Below are 17,279 nucleotides of genomic sequence, written 5' to 3'. Positions count from 1 at the left end.
TGTTTTTGAGGACGAAAAGTCAAATGAATCAGACGAAAAATCGGTCAAGCAAAAAATCGCATTAAAAAAAGGGATCTATTCTGTTTCGGCCCCCAGTGTTTTTATGACCCCAGTTACAAATTATATGTTGTTATATAGCACGTTACTATGTAAGAAAATAGCACGTCCGCCTGGGGGTCATAAAAAATTTATGCTCACTAAGCTGGGGGGCCGAAACAGAATAGATCCAAAAAAGACCAACATCACTAATATCATTGCTACAAACTTCGTTTGAGAGCAATTAAAAACGATATATGAAACAAAAACTCAGTTGAAAAATGATAAAAAGCAGTCACAAAGACAGCAGGAAAACGCTACAATACAAAGACCTCTAAAATTGAAATCGTAGTTGGATGGTGGTTTCAATGTTCCGATCCTAGAAGCTTCATAAACAATTCGGAAAGTCTGCAGTGCCAAAGTTAAAGTGCGATTGTCTGCTTAGCCAGAAGTTGACTTTTGTAATTTTAAAACGTGCGAGTTTCGTGTTTTAAGCATGGTTACGTGACTCTGCAGAAGTCACTTCCAAATTCTGACTTATTATCTCGAACCGCTTTGCTGATGTCAGGCGAATTGCTCTCAAACGACGGGTTGGCTTTGGTAGTACCCAGCTGCGTCTTAGAGATGTTTGCATTGGGCGGGGTGATTGGGGGTAGCGGATTGGGGGGGGGGGGGGGTTCAGCGAACGATTAGGGGGCAGGAAGAGAGGGGAGTTGCAAACGCCAGCTAGAGGAAAGACTCGGATGTGTTGGGGCGAACGGGGTGATTGAGTGGAGGGGGGATGATTAACTTTTTTTTTGGGGGGGGGGGGGGGGGGGTGGGGTGCCTGAGGCGGGGTCACACTTTCAAGACTAAGAACCGCACTTTTCACCATCAAATTGTCTCAAAACAGTTTTAGTAAACCGTTCTTAGACACTGGTTAGGTATAAGGCTCTACGAGAACTTAAGCCCTCCGAGCGTTAAATGCTTATCCCGTTTTTGAGGATGAACAATATAATGGGTCAGACAAAAATTCGTTCAAGCAAAAAATCACATTAAAAAGACCACAGGACTAAAATAATTGCTAAAAACTTTTGAGAGCAATTTATAATCCGTCACGCTACTTAATCATATTATTGGTGTTTTAATTGCAAGAGAATGAATTACAAGCTACTTTTCATATACGTGAATTTTTACGGTACAGATTGCCGCTTCCAATTAATAGCGCCCAAAAAATTGAACCAAATTTTTCAATTTGTAGAAAAACATCTCCACAAACACAAAAGTTAATTCACATAGTGGGAACCCCAATACAGTAAAGCGGTGAAAAATTTAACACAAAAAGTCGAAATAACAGCACAACCGTTAGCACGAACAGCTATGATGCTTCAAAGACCCCTTTGGGTACATTCAGATTTCAAATTGAATCGGATGTGTTCCTATACCAGTAAAGTCACACCATTTATTTTGCTATTTTTCTTCGATTTTACGAAACTGTGCTTTTTCTAAGCTACAAAGTTATAACAAATGTTGAAAAACAAAAACCCATTGCAATCAATTGAAGCTCTAAATACATAGCAGGCAGATCGCAGGACAATACCCGCAAAACAGCCAGCTCAGATCGAAGACGAAAGCCACTGGGATAGAAGACGAAAGGCGCTACTCGAAACGAAATTGAGTTCCATTTCTATACATGTTTTTAAACCAAGTAACATAGCGTTATAGCAATATAAATTGGATGACCGCCACTCAAATTCAATAAGAGTTTACACTCTCAATTTAGATGCAATAAAAGAGTACAGAAACTCTTATCTTTAGCGCGCTAAATTATGTATGATACATCAGCGGAATGACCTCAACACTCATCCCAAAAAGAGTAAGCAAGAAGATACGCTCACAAATTCAGCTTCCATGGGGTAAAATTCATGAAGAAAGCCCCTCTTGTACTCGGAAAATTCACGCATCAAATTGTTAAGGGATCACAAAGAGAACGGCCTCGCAATCGCTTCGCGGCTGCTAAAAAATCTTTAATCTTATGAACAAAACTACCAGTTAAAACTGCTACATAATTTGCAAAAAATTGCACCACTTACGGGCCAATCTGGCACTCACGGAAGTTTCAGACCTAAAAATGGAGCAAATAGTCTGCTAAAAACGTACCTCCAAACGACATTTTTTTCGATTAGTTTTCTTTGCAAATAATAAGCACCGTTCTTGTTTCTGTACAGCGTTTCAAGCCAGCTCAGTAAGTTCACATTTCTTGGTTCTTTGCACTCTTGATGAAGAAATTTTCAAACTAAAATCTTAATTTCTCTCTTACTTGAGAAATTTTCACTAACATTGACATATAAACTATGTAAAAGTTCCTTTTATACCATTCTTTATTATAAGCTAAATGTCTGGCTCGTGTTTGAAGCAAGTAGTTTTTGTAAAACATGCTCATTTCTTCAGCAGTTAACTCCGTTTCATCACTTTCTGAGTTCGCCAAATTTTTCTGTTTTTCTAAAACTGTCTCAGCAATATACACCTTTTTAGCATTCATGAATTCTGAATTATGTCTCTCCCAGTAATTGACGTGCCATTGCTCGGTCTGTTCCCGGAACTCACGATATCTTTGCTCTATTTCCGATTCATTCGCGTTTCTCTTGAAAAGTATTTGTCTGACATTACTGTTTCCGGGGTACTTTGGTCCAATCAAGTCGCGTGACCTGTCGAGTGGCATTTCAGAGCCAGTTTTGTTCGAACATTTTACGCAGCTTTGAGCAAATAAATTTCTGTATTTTCGAAGACTTGACAAATTACGTAGAGACATGCGTTTTCATCTTAAACATCAAATCTCGTAGAGTACTTCAGTCGGTTCAATTTCAGCTTATTATGATCTTCCGCAGATGATTGAAGCAAGTTTGGAGTTATCAAAAAGCATTTCAGCCAAGTATTAAGAGACACTATACGGTGACAAAAATCAAAACGGTTAAACAAAATGGTAATCAATTTGCTACCTTAATTGGGCAGATCCTCAGACTCAGATAAATAAATAGCAGAAACTGTTTTCAGGAGTCTCTCTTCAACTGCTCGCGTGAGCCCTAGTGATAAAATCAAATAGCTTGCCTTACATTATCAATAGGGCTGCATCAAGAAGTAAGGAACCATCAAAATTCGACTAGAATAAAAAAGGTTTTTTAACAATTCAAATTATACATATAAATCTATTTGTTTGTTTCATTGTTTGAATCAGTTGGTGGTAATCCTTCAACGTGGTCAATAATTCCGAGAGAGACAGCCTCTTGAGGAGAGAGGAACTTGTCTCTGTCCATCATTCTCTCTATCTCCTCATACTCCATGCCTGTGTGTCTCACGTACAGATTGTACAGCTGCTTCTTCAACTTCACTATCTCTTCCGCTAAAAGTCGATCAAAACATATGCCAGATATGGAATACATATAACCTACTCTTCTCAATTGGAACAACAAGACGGCTAGAAATTTAACAGTCAGAGTTGTTGTTCTTATCAGTAATAAACAGTATTAGAATAAAGGCTTGTGCAGGTTAGTAATATTTAGAATTCCAACAAACTCCATAATGAAGTGCCCTATGGATTAAATTCCACAGTATTACTTATTTATATCAACTATTTTGTATAAGATAATCCACTTAAGACAGATTAAATCAAGTAAAAAAAATCATCTGATTACACTGACTAAAGACCACGATTCACAATAACTAAACCCAAACAGGCACATCAACCGACCTTGAATTTGAATGTCACTAGCTTGACCTCTAGCACCACCATGTGGTTGATGAACCATGACCCTGGAATTAGGGAGAGCCCTCCTTTGTCCCTTCTCTCCCCCGGTGAGCAAAAGAGAACCCATTGAGGCTGCTTGTCCCAGACACCACGTGTGTACAGGGCAAGATATAATCTGCATTGTATCGTATATTGCTAATCCCGATGTCACCACGCCACCTAACAACAAACACGTCAGTCTAAAACCATCATTTGAAGATCTCAATAGTTCGGCAGTGAATAACTCCAAATTTAATGACCCAGTGTAAGTAAGCGATATGCATTTATGCGCTCATTGAAGTACGACCTAAAACTTGCTGGTATAAATTATCTAAGATCGGATGCCGCAAATCGTTGGCCTACCGAACAAATTGACATAAATAAGGATATAATACTGACAAACAAACTTCTTCCTTATCCTTCCAAACGCTTATCCTTGTCGCTTATCCGTATCCTTCCTATTTCCGCTCAATTCATCAATCAGACGTTAGGGCAAAGAGGAGGCAGATAATGGAATAGATTTCAGCTCCAACTCAGGTCGGTCAGACAAAAGCTCACGAAAAAATTGCATGCAAGGATTAACAGGACATGTGAGTTCGAATCACAGTTTCGAACAATTCACAAAAGTATTGAAAATTAAGAGCTCTCACTTCTTAAATCAAATAGGAACCCAGCAGGACAAGTCCTGAAATACAATTCAATGAAAAAATTGACCTGAGATAAAATTCAATGAAAAAACAAAATAGACCTCGGAACAACTATGAATGGACTTCGAAAACCAATGAGAAAAAACAGAAAACACCTTCAATGAAAAACCTTCACGCCTCAAGAACGCTTTGAAAACTGTAAAAAGTCACTTGCGCACTCAATAGAAGTAATACTGGACTATTTTACGGCACTGGCACTTAAATGCAGATAAAACTGACTTTATTGCATTTGGTAAAGATCAACCACAATCACTAGAAATTTGACAACAGGAAAATCAAGAGAAAATCCAAGTGAAATATCTGGGTGCAACTGTAGATAATGAGCTCAGCTATCAAACAGGAGTTAAGAAACTGCTCTCGAAAACGGCCCAAAATATTAAATGCATATACAACTTGAGAGACTTCCACCGAAAAGGCCACTTTGCTATGATAAATTCTTTAGTAATTAGCCATTTACAACATCCAGCCGTACTATTGAGCACAATTGATAACAAGTTAGCTGGCCAATAAAAGTGTGTTATCATTGTTCGAAAATCGAATCATCTATAGATATTAAGCTCCAGGAGAAAATACTGCCTGTTCGCCTCTTTCGTGACCACAGATTAACCTGCTACCTCTTTCTCTTGGTGATGAGTAATCAAAAACCAAAAGCCAATAGACAAAATGGAATCTCGCTACCTAATTCTAACTGCTAAAAACATCGAAGAAGGGGAAAATTTTTTCATCAAAGTTAGCAGGAGCAAACACTACGACAAAAACCTAATCCAAAGAGAGAGGTGTTGAAGTCTTGGACAAGTTACCTAAAAACCTTTTAATTTGCCCATGTTCTTACGCGACATCTAAAAAATCTAAAAGATTTTTTAAACAGTTTGTTGCGAACTATAAAAATCATAGTTTTGGTAAACTATAAAAATCATAGTTTTGGTTTTGTTGCCATTTGCAATAAATGTAAGTGTAATTTCTCTTTATCCTTAATGATTGTAAACGTGCATTGTCTCTTTCGAAATAAAAATTTTGTAATATTGCAACAATTACTCATCTAACATAATACCTGTAAATCTAACATAATACCTGTAAAATACACTGCCTGGAACTTCACAAAAAACTTTAAATACTCAGAAAATTCGGTGTTTTTTAGAACCCCTTTTTTTTTAACTCCGCTTCTCGCTTTGGCGTGACTAGAAATCACCACTCCGATGTGTTTTGGCAAAGCATCAAAATATGTGAACAGATCTTCAAAAAAATTCAGCGCCCCATACAAATCAAATTCTTGGAATTGTAAAAAACGATATCAGAACTAGCTTGGGCGTTACTAAACAATTAAATACTCAAGCCCTCTAAATCAGAACCGAGTTTGCTTTAATTTTCCAGCAGTACTCCGAAAAATTGTACTGACTTTGGTCTAGTACTGACTTTGGTCTAGCTTTGACACTACTGGCTCCGTTCCAATTTAAATGTGCATCAAATTCTTCACTACCAAAGAGCTGACGTGATCCATATTTAATCGCACCCTTTTGTCTTCCTGTATTTTATACGCAAACATACAAACGTGGTATTGCAGTAGAAACAACTATTGGATTGTCATAAATCAGTTTTAATAATTTTTTTGATGAGAAATAATATAGTGAATTTTGAACGTCTGAACCATTTTTTAGTATTGAGCTTAAATGGAAATGTCCTCACCAAAAATTCTAATCTCTTGCCTCCCTTGACCTCTAATTGAGTAAACAACAGTAACGGGTACATGTTTTTTTAACAGACAAGTGATTGAATAACGTGTACGACCTTTACGGGTACATGCTTTTTTTAGAGAAAACCGTGATTGAATAAGAGACGCTCGTAATAAAAAGCTAGATATAGCCTTCATTGTCCCCATCCAGCTACCGCAGCTATTAATACCAAATAATTTGCAATTTTTCATAGATGTCAATTTGATTCCTAGAATCATGCGATGTTCAAAGAAAACGCTGATTGAAAGTACAAATAAACAATGACTGATAAGACCAAACGTTAACCGAGCTAAGAAATCGCCTTCGAAGCCTTAAAGACCAACAGCTATCTATACGCCAAGATGAAATCAAAACGATCAATGTGTATAACTCTCAATATACGTAGGTACCGTACAAAAACCAGTGTGGGAGTCGAGCGTGCAGAGTAACTGGTGGAAAGAGGTGGAGAGACTGAACGAGTGAGGGAATGGGGTGATAGAAAGAGAATATGGGTTAGAGGACGAGACGACATGGTGATATATCTATCCAACGACAAAAATCACAAAGCAAAAACGACCAGCATAACTAATATGATTGCTGCAAACTTTGTTTGAGATAAATTAGTAAATGACCACTGGGACGATTTTTTTTCAAACTGGTAAGACTCGCAAAATAATGTGACTGAATTTTAATTACATTTCATATATAATTTTGCAAAAGAACATTTGCCAGCTGATTGCTATCTGCATCCTCTTAAACTTTGAGAAATTACAAACCGTCGCCTTACAGTTTTCGTACAAATGGCTAAATTGCATCTAATTTCAGTTGAAAACGTCGTCACAAACTGCGAGTCTTCACTTTGATAGCTTCGATGAAATTTGATTTAAGCTATTGATACATCACGTTTTGATAGAAGTTGGATTGATTTTATCGAACGAACAAGATAACTTTCAAGAAAACATAACCGACTAAACGTCGGAAGAATCGCTCTCGAACGACTAGTGGGAGCTCTAATCAATTTCAGCCTGCTTCAGTCGGTGCGGGAGGGGCAAAATCGGACTAAGAAGTTCAATAGTGGGCTTCAAATAACCACATTAGAGGTTAATATATAACAACTATTAAGATTTAAAGTGAAAAATGGCACCAGTTTCGGCGCACGTTTCATTTGAATTTTAGTATTAAATTGCCGCCAATTGAGTTCACCTGCTTGAAATTGTGATTGAGAGGGAATTTTAGATCACGCAAAACTCAAAAAAGTCAAGGGCGTAAAAGTCACTCGAAAAGTCAAAACGGTCAAGCGAAAATTTTGCATAAAATAAAGAACACACGTTTGCAATAATTGCTTCTCTACGAGAGCAATTAACAAGGGTGCTTCTCAAACTCAGGTGTTTGAACGCTGTACACATTTCCTGTGATACTCGATCCACAGGTTTATCATATAATTATTATTAAGTCCCTCAGATCAACCAGTTCCTATCTCATATACAAAACTACATACCAGGGCTGTTAATGTACATATGCACCGGCTTCCTCGCATCTTCAGATTGCAAAAAGAGCATTTGTGCTACAACCAAACTAGATAGTTCGTCTGTTACATTTCCAAACACACAAATTATTCTCTCTTTCAGCAGTCGACTGTAAATATCGTATGCACGCTCGCCTCTCCCTGACTGTTCTACCACTATAGGGACGTATAAATTGCGCTTACACGACGTACTCAAACATCTTGAACCACTGAATGCAAAATAGTTGATCGCCATTTTTGATTTGGTTGAAGGCCTGATTCCATGCAGTAAAGTATCAATTGTTGCACGTTTTAACTGGACACATCCGGCAAGACTTTTCACCAACATTTTAGTACCTTAAATTAAAAAAGAAATGGAGAAAGCAGACTGAAAAGGAATCTCTCCCAGCTCAATTGCATGTGCTCGACAATCATTACTGTGTTCTCATTAGCCTCAGATGGCTGTAGCAACAATTCGCAGAGAACAGGTGGCAATCAAGTCCTAAATCAACATAATGTCAGCCGGATGTTCTCGAACGATTGATGGGCGCTTGATTCTACTGCAGCCTGCTTCCACTGGGAAAGGAGGCAGAATCGGCCCAGTAAGTTTACTGGGGGTTCAAATTATGCTGCTAGTGGTAATACATGCCACTAAATTTAAGGACAGTAAGTTAAACACTTTTCATTTGACTTTCAAAAAAATTGCAATTAATAGGGTTTCAGCAGCTTAAAACTATACATTTAGATCACATACAAATCAAGAAGTCAAGCGCGTAAAAGTAAATAGCAAAGTCAAACGTAGCCGGAAGAATTCCGAAACCACTCAGCGAGTCGTCGTGGCCGCAAAAAAGCATCCATTGAAAAAAACTAATACATCTGCTAGAACAACAACAGAAAACTATCTGAAGTCAAATGACAAAATAAACCAAAACACTGCAAAAAATAGAAAATTTTACCTTCTCTTCTTTTAATAAGAGTAAACAAAAGAGCCAGAAACTTCTTCTCGTGCAATTGAGGGCTAATAACAGGCAAGCTAACATTAACGCACGAACTAACATTTTCGCAACTTTTTGTATATTTCTCACCAAACCAGTTTTATACAAACTAAGTGTAATGAGCCGGTCACCAGAAATTTGTACCAGCAATAGAGGTTTATTCGATTCTCGGTTAACATAATCAAGATATAATCGGACAAAAATGGCCAAAGCATCCAACAAATCCGCAAAAAATTCCAACAAAACTTTAATATAGCATAAAACTCCTCATAGTAACAATGAATTTATTAATCTATCAAAACAACCTTAGTATCATTACGTTAGTCTATTAAAAAAAATTCAATTAAAATAGTTAAAACAAAAACACTTTTTGGAAAAGCCGCATGAGAACAAAAAAATTAGCGGTATGAAAAAAAAACATTTTTCTCACCGCTATATAAATTTTATTGACTTTAAATCCACGTTTTTCAACGCCTTCGACTTCCTGCTTCAGTTTCACTCCAAAAGTATTGATTAAAAAAGACGTATCCAATACTCCTCCTCGAGTCAAAAAGAGCATTTTAACTAATTAACATCGGACAACTTGTTCTCAAGTGACAGGGTTTTCATTTGATTGGTTCAGCGGCAATGAAGTCAAAAACAAAATTAGAGCTTATATTTTCAAGTTTTAAAAGTGAAACCAATTTCAACGCACGTCTATCAGACATTTAGTAGTTAACTTCTGCTTTGAGGGCTAATAACAGGCAAGCTAACATTAACGCACGAACTAACATTTTCGCAACTTTTTGTATATTTCTCACCAAACCAGTTTTATACAAACTAAGTGTAATGAGCCGGTCACCAGAAATTTGTACCAGCAATAGAGGTTTATTTGATTCTCGGTTAACATAATCAAGATATAATCGGACAAAAATGGCCAAAGCATCCAACAAATCCGCAAAAAATTCCAACAAAACTAATATAGCATAAAACTCCTCATAGTAACAAGGAATTTATTAATCTATCAAAACAACCTTAGTATCATTACGTTAGTCTATTAAAAAAATTCAATTAAAATAGTTAAAACAAAAACACTTTTTGGAAAAGCCGCATGAGAACAAAAAAATTAGCGGTATGAAAAAAAAAACATTTTTCTCACCGCTATATAAATTTTATTGACTTTAAATCCACGTTTTTCAACGCCTTCGACTTCCTGCTTCAGTTTCACTCCAAAAGTATTGATTAAAAAAGACGTATCCAATACTCCTCCTCGAGTCACAAAGAGCATTTTAACTAATTAACATCGGACAACTTGTTCTCAAGTGACAGGGTTTTCATTTGATTGGTTCAGTGGCAATGAAGTCAAAAACAAAATTAGAGCTTATATTTTCAAGTTTTAAAAGTGAAACCAATTTCAACGCACGTCTATCAGACATTTAGTAGTTAACTTCTGCTTTTTGGGTTGAACTGCTTCAAATCCTCAGATCACATATGCAAGGAGTCAAGAGCAAAAACTCAATCATAATAAAAAAGTCAATAAAAATGTCAAATTAGTCTGGCAATTAGTCCTTGGAATGATTAACACAAACTCCTAGTGACAGCAAATAAACAAAAAGGAGGCTCGGTAATGTGCGTAAACACATAAGGTTCCGACCCCGCTCATCCACATTCTTGACTTAATTGGCTACCAAATGATAAAGAGCTAGAAAACTTTCAAAAACATACATACCGTTCAAAAAACAACCAATGGAATACAATAATGCCACGCTAGATGGCCAATGAACATTAATGATAATAGGACGAATAATATTTACGACCAAAACTCCATGTCTATAATTAAAAAAAAATCATAACAAAATCAAACTCGCATCAGATAAAATCTAAACGAAACAATTTGACTTACACTTCAATAGAAAAGATAAGGGACATGACTTCAATACGATTGGTTAACAGGTCGACAAGAAAGATTAAAGAGGTGCGAAGTTCAAAAATACGCTCCTATTTTTGAAAACAATTAATTTCACTGTTGTTAATGTCATTAGATATCAAAAAAAATCCCTAAAATGTTCAATTATATCTCCATAGGAAGCAATTGAGACATTTCATTCTCCAATGTTCAACTGCGCAAAAATTCAAAGCCAATGGGACCTACGATTATTGTTATATATTAAAAAGAAAACAAAAATCCTATAAAATGTACAAATAAAAATCTCAAAAAATTTTATAAAATCTCGTAGTAACAGTAGTAAAAAAGCCAAACAATAAATGCTTCCAGCTAAAACCGTTATAGAGATTGAATTAAAGCTCACTGAAACGGGTTGTGATCAGTGTTTACAGAGATTGAGCTACAAATTGACCGAAAAACTTAAAAAAAAAGGACGAAGCTCAATATTTTCGAAAGTCATAACAGACTTAAGATTTCAACAAACAGTGATGCATTAAACTGCAACACCTCAGGAAGCTAATTGGGCCTGTTAATAATGAGACTAAGTCACGACCCCGCAAAATAACAAATATAAAGAAGCCAAAACTTCAAACTATTTTACGAGAGCACACTGTTCAAGGCACAATAATTATAAGATGTTACATGCAAGAGCTGTAAATGGTCACTTTCTCCTCAGCTTAACATCAAAAAGACTTCTCCTATAAAAGGACTACAAAGACAAGAAAACAACAATAAACCCAAAAATCGAACAGTATAGGCAACTCCAAAAACTTTTATGAAATTAATGGTCGAAGCAAGCAGTCACAACGCATAACCGAGCGGGAAAAAAATGTTTGAATCAAGAAAAGTAATTGAGACTGCTACTTAGTGAGATTGAGTAACATGGTTACGAAAATGGAAGCAACAAGGATACAGTTCAAAAAACTTTTTTTAAAAAAAAAATTCAAATTGAATTTCACTAAAACGAAGAGCTATAAACTGAAAACTTAAACTAGATTGAGTTAAACGTCCTGGGGAAGCAATTGAGACCTATCTTTATCAATTATATGGCGTAAAACAAAAAGAAAAGCAAACAAGCAAAAACAAAAAACCCACAAAATTTTGCGAGATAACTTTGTTTCCGCCCAAAAAGCATAAACTATATAACAAAAACAATTAACATATTCAGATAAGCCTTTTTCCAACGCTGTGAATTTTCCCTGCTATGCTTTCCTTCAATGGGACTTGTCAATAATGTGTAATTCGTAAAGGGAACAAAATGAACTCATAAAATATGCAAAATATGCACAAAAATACAATTGAAAACGCGTAGTATCAAAACAAAGAAACCGTTAAGTGAACATAAAACCGTCACGGACATCAATTTATAAACCACAGGAAATCATTTACTGCTTTTTTTTTTTACTGAGACTGATAAAATAGTGTCAGAGTCCGATATTTTCTTACAACAAATATATTCAAAGTCATAACAGACATTAGATAAGAACTGAAAGAATTTTCTAGGTTCATTTATACCTCCTAAAAGATAACTGAATCTTTGATTGGGGACAATAAGTCATTGGGCTACAAAATAGATAAGAAATGAACGCAAAACTCAAGAAATCCATAAACTTTTCACGGAAACAATTAGTCAGAGCCAAAAGAAACCATTAACATAACTCTGAAACCGTAATATTATCTCGTTGGGCCTCGTTTACTATAGATAGTATCTGTCATTAATTAAGCTTTGATTTGAAATTCTTGTCAGCAATTTACAAGAAAAACATTTACATAGCGGAAATATTTTAAAAACGTCGTGTCCTAAAATGTTTATCGTAAGGATCCATGGCAAGATCAGGATCAACCCAGTAATTGCTGCGCGTCAAACAAAATACTCATTTGTTCAAACGGTTGCGAAATAGATCAATTTTTTAACAACATTTTTCAGTTTGTCAAAAACAAAAATTCATTTTGTTTAATTAACGAGTTTAAATTTGCAAAAAACTGGCAAAATTATATTACCAGAAGACTCTCAAAGCCATCGGTAGTACAAATAACTCGTTTGTAAGCTTAAAAAGAATAGTCTTAGTTTTAAGGTATCTACTTCCAGCAAATTTAAAGCAAGTGGGCTAAAAAAGCAAATTTGGTCCTGAAAAAAGTCTGAATCTGAAAAAATAAAAATTTAGCATAAATTCTACCCGAGGAACTCGGATCGAACAATTCAGCAACCCTCCTCTATCTTTAGAGATAAAAAGAATAACACTAGAGTTAACAAGTTCAACAAATTTTAGCAAAATTGACAAAAATTTGGTCAAAAATACCGAAAATGTGAATAGAAACAGCTGAATTACGTCTAACATTCACAAAACTTTAAACCTCGATAACTCCCAGTAAAAAGCGAAAAATGAAAAAATCTTTTTAATGCCATTTTCTACGCTGGACGGGCTTTTTAATGATACCACTCAACTCTCTACGATGATTATATCGATCGGCCAAAATTGTCTGAACAAAAGAACCCATTTGATTATACAGTTCCTCCGCCAATAAAGTGGGTCGGAACAATAATACTCGTGCTCTAAAATACTGACAAATTCCCTTTCTCTCTTTGTCGTTCTTTGACGGCTACACCATTTATTTGACCGTTAAAAGCATCGGAGATCTTCCCAATGTAAAAGTTGTTGGGTCACACGGCTGACTTCTAAAATAATGTCAGAAATATATTGAGCTCAAACAGATTGTAATGTAGTTTTCAAAATCCTAGGTAAGTTTAGCAAAGAAAAGATACTGCAACTACTTTTAGGTCAAAATTAAAGACTAATTTTGGAAAATTAAATTAATGAAACTTTTTTTGATACACAGTTCCTGCTTCAAAAAAGAGTTCATATCATAGCATGGAGCGAAAGATGATATCCTCGAGCCATAAATTCTCAGCGCAGAATCTAATAATTCCGACAGATTAAATAAAAAATTATGGAAGTAAAAACATCAAATGAAAATTCTTATCAAATTACTAATTCTATATCTTATATGCTATATTTAAAATGTCTTAAAAGCAGCAATTAATAGATCTAATCTAAACTGAGGATTCATAAAACAAGCGATGTGACGATAAAACTTGCAGCAGCTGTAGTGTAAAATTGTTGCCCTCAGGCAGAACAAGAAATAAAATCAAGAGATGTAACAAAAATTGCAATCACACAAAACCAATTGAGAAATTTTACCAATGAGCAGACAAAAAGCAGATTAGAGGCTACCGAGGACAAACGCTTGCAGCAAAATATTATAGAAAAAAAACAAGGCTGGACAAGTCCCGAATTAAAATGCACAGAAAATGGCCTCAAAGTGAGTTTTTTTAAAAATAAACGTGAGCGATCTCAATTTAATTCAACGGGGGTAGTATCTTGGATAAATTCATAAACTGGATTAGGTTATTAGGGCTGATTTTAGATTTACTGAAAAGATAGCCCCAATTTTGAAAGCATTGAGTAAAAACGACAGAAACTGCTTCAAGCGTCGTTCGAGAGCAAGCGTCGTTTAAGAAGCAGGAAACAGAAACTATATTGAAGCATATGAACAAAAACCCAATGTAAAAATAATAGCGAAAATAGCTACGATAGCTTTGTAGACCAGTAGCCTCAAAATACCAATGAAAAAACCTAAACGTAACCGACTAACGTCTGAAGAATTTCTCTCGAAGGACTGGTGGGAGCTGGAATCTATTGCAGCCTGCTTCAGTCGGTGGCGAGGAGTAACTAAATTCACTTAGGGAGCTTCAAATGACGTTACCAGAGGTTATTATATACCACTATAACCGCTAATGAGATTTGAAGTTAAAACAATGACACTAATTTTGGCGCACTTTTCATTTGATTTTCAGAGCTGCTAACTCTTGTGAACGAGAAAGAAACTTAGATTGCGCAAAACAAAAAAGTCAATGCCGCAAAAGTCACCAACAAAAATGAAAACGGTCAAGCAAAAATTTTGCATAAAAAGACCAACACGTTTACAATAATTGAAACTTCGTTCAAGAGCAAATAAAAAGTCTACACCTGATATAGATTATAGTGTTGTTCTTATGTTCTTAGAAACTCACCCCCCCCCCCCCCCGCAAAAAAACTCAGATTAGATTCCTGAGAGATTCAGATTAAATTGATATATCCTCATTTTCACCTTAACTCCTCAAATTAAGAGGATTTTGCGTGTGAGGTAAGCCATTTTGATAGTGAAGTAAGTCATTGGTGACCAAGCTATTCAATCACATGAGACATAGCCGGCAAAATGTCCACCGTTGGCGCACATCGGGATTGAAACAGAAAAGAAGTTGACAGAATTTTTTTTAAGTTTCAAAAAGTATCCTAATTTGGCGTGCAGCTTCAATTTGATTCTAAAACTATACTCAATTCAGCTTTGAAACTGAAAGTTATTCAGCTAAATACTAATGTCAGTTAGCAATGCCTCTAATGACCTTTAAAAACCTAATGCACTATGACTTAACTATGCACTATGATCAAAAACGGAATAAACCGATAAAGCCGGGTCGGCTTTATCGGTTTATTCCGTTTTTGATTTTAGTCTTTTGACATTGACCGTAATCACTACATTGCGTAATTCACTGCGTGAAAGAATGTAAACTCCAGTCAGTTGAACCAGTGATTTAGGTAAATCACAAGTCAAACGCGAAAGTCGTAACTTATGTAACCCAAAATCGGGATCATAAGGCAAAGCGAATTAAAAAAAGCGGAGCGCTTTAATAATAGCCGTTGACAGGCTGACGGTGGCTATTAACAAGACCTCAGCCAGCAAGAGTGAAAAACGACATCACGCTAAAAGATAGTAAAAAAACAGTATAGATAAACTCAAAAGCTGATTTGGACTGACCGTGACGTCACTGGTCGTAACACATATCTCGACAACGAAACAAAATAGAGGAGACCAACAATAGCTCAGCTGTGAAAAACATAACCGACTAACGTCGTGCGAATTGCCCTCAAAAGTTCGGCGAGCGGTTGGCTTTGTCAGTAGCTAGTCACGGTTTAGTCAGGCTAGCTTCAACTTGATTCGACTGTGCCGTATTTAGTCTTCTATCCTTTTAGTAAATAAATCAAATAAAAAAGATATTTTAAAAATTTGCAAAATATTGCAAATTTTAAAAAAAACTTCCAGATTTCGCAGTGAAAATGTTCAAAACTATTTTTTGCCTCTGAAGTTATGTCAAGTAACCCATCTGCAAGACTTGAAAAGCTTCGTTGGCCCGTAATGATCGTTAAACTCAGAAAAGGACAAAAATATTTGAAAACAATAGCAAATTTTGAAAACAATCGCAAATTTTGAAAACAAAATCTTACTAAAATTCAAGATAATGAAATCTTCAAAACCATTTCATTGTTTCAAGAGACTATCCAGTATTCCTATTTCAAGCTTTAAAGTTTCACTGGCTCATAAGTATCCATGAACTTTAAACATGTTAAAAATATTCCGAAAACTTGAAAATTGAAGTTTTAATTTTAGAAACCATGTAACAGCTCACCATCAGGCAGGCTTTGTAGGAGTTCCCTGGTACCATGGTTCCGGAAAAAAAATCAATTAAAAAATTCAAAAAGATTAAAAAAAAACCTGAAAAAATTAAAGTTTTTATTTAAAAAATTGCTGATATTAGAATCTTGACATTCCATTAAATCTATAAGCTATGCATTAACCTATATTCAAACGCTAGAGAAGGTTATGTGGCTCTTGAGGCTGGAGAAACACTAAAAAAAATTCAAAAACTTGAAAAATTGCAAGTTGCAAAAAAAACTGTTAAAATTTGTGTTAATAAAAGTTGAAAATTAATCCGTGGCCCAAAAACATTTTCCAGTAACTTATTAGCAAACCCTCACTGAGAGTTTCTGTTAGGCTGAAAAACCTGAATAATGACAATGTCAAAAATATTGAAAAAAACTGCAAGTTTTGTAAAAAAAAATGCTAAAATTCGTGGCGTTAAAATCTTGATAACCATTCCAATACATTCAGAAACTATACAGTAACCTATTGTCAAACCCTAGAGGAGGTTCCTCGGCTCTCGAGGCTGGAGAAACCTAAAAACTGACAAGCTTTTATCAAAAAATTGCTAAAATTTGTCATATTAAAATTTGAAAGCAATTCCATGGCAAATAAATTTTTTTCAGTAACTTATTATCAAACCCTTGGGTACGTTTTCTGGGCCCAACGTCTGGAAAGACGTGATTAACGAAAAATGTCAAAAAAATTTGAAAAAATTTGCGCGTCTTGTCAAAAAGATGCTAAAAGTTGAAACAATCCCATTACCACTAAAAACTAGGCAGTAACCTTTTTTAAAAACCTAGAGGAGTTTCCTTGACACCTAGGGCCAAAAAACTCAAAAAATCACAAAAATTTTCAAAAATCTTGTGAAAATTAGTATAAAAATGCGTGTGCAAGTTTTTAGCGATCGGTTGTTCGTCAGTAGCCACGGGGGGAGGGGGGATGTGTGCCGAACAGAGCTGAAAAGCTCAAAGAGAACTTAATGCCCGCTGGGCGCTACCTGTTTATCCCGTTTTTGAGGACGAAAAGTGAAAAGCGTCAGACGAAATATCGGTCAAGAGAAAAAGCGCATAAAAAAGACCGACAGGACTAATACGATTGCTACAAACTTCGTTTGAGAGCAA

At 35.7% G+C, this 17,279-nt stretch overlaps 2 protein-coding genes across 2 annotated transcripts in view; one reads left to right on the top strand and one right to left on the bottom strand.

Annotated features, from left to right (window-relative positions):
- Positions 1-17,279, top strand: part of LOC142341766 (uncharacterized) — a 553,339-nt gene that overhangs the window by 157,762 nt on the left and 378,298 nt on the right. The gene's annotated exons all lie outside the window — the stretch shown is intronic.
- LOC142341053 (ATP-dependent Clp protease proteolytic subunit-like) lies at positions 3,047-8,115 on the bottom strand. Its single transcript, XM_075391895.1, has 3 exons — positions 7,714-8,115; positions 3,764-3,979; positions 3,047-3,415 (listed from the first exon to the last, which is right to left on the bottom strand). The coding sequence occupies exons 1-3, from the start codon at positions 8,066-8,068 to the stop codon at positions 3,222-3,224; spliced, it is 765 nt and encodes a 254-aa protein (XP_075248010.1). The 5' UTR covers positions 8,069-8,115; the 3' UTR covers positions 3,047-3,221.

Source organism: Convolutriloba macropyga, chromosome 6 (assembly GCF_964194025.1).
Source record: "Convolutriloba macropyga chromosome 6, txConMacr16.3, whole genome shotgun sequence".
Classification (NCBI taxonomy): Eukaryota; Metazoa; Xenacoelomorpha; order Acoela; family Convolutidae; genus Convolutriloba; species Convolutriloba macropyga.
This window is presented reverse-complemented; position numbering and strand designations above follow the sequence as displayed.

Excerpts from the sequence above, each read along its gene's own strand:
- LOC142341053 (XM_075391895.1), bottom strand. The coding sequence starts at position 8,068 with ATGTTGGTGAAAAGTCTTGCCGGATGTGTCCAGTTAAAACGTGCAACA. Across the intron at positions 3,980-7,713 it reads TATGTACATTAACAGCCCTG|GTGGCGTGGTGACATCGGGA; the intron begins GTATGTAGTTTT and ends GTTTGTTGTTAG. Across the intron at positions 3,416-3,763 it reads TAGTGACATTCAAATTCAAG|CGGAAGAGATAGTGAAGTTG; the intron begins GTCGGTTGATGT and ends ATCGACTTTTAG.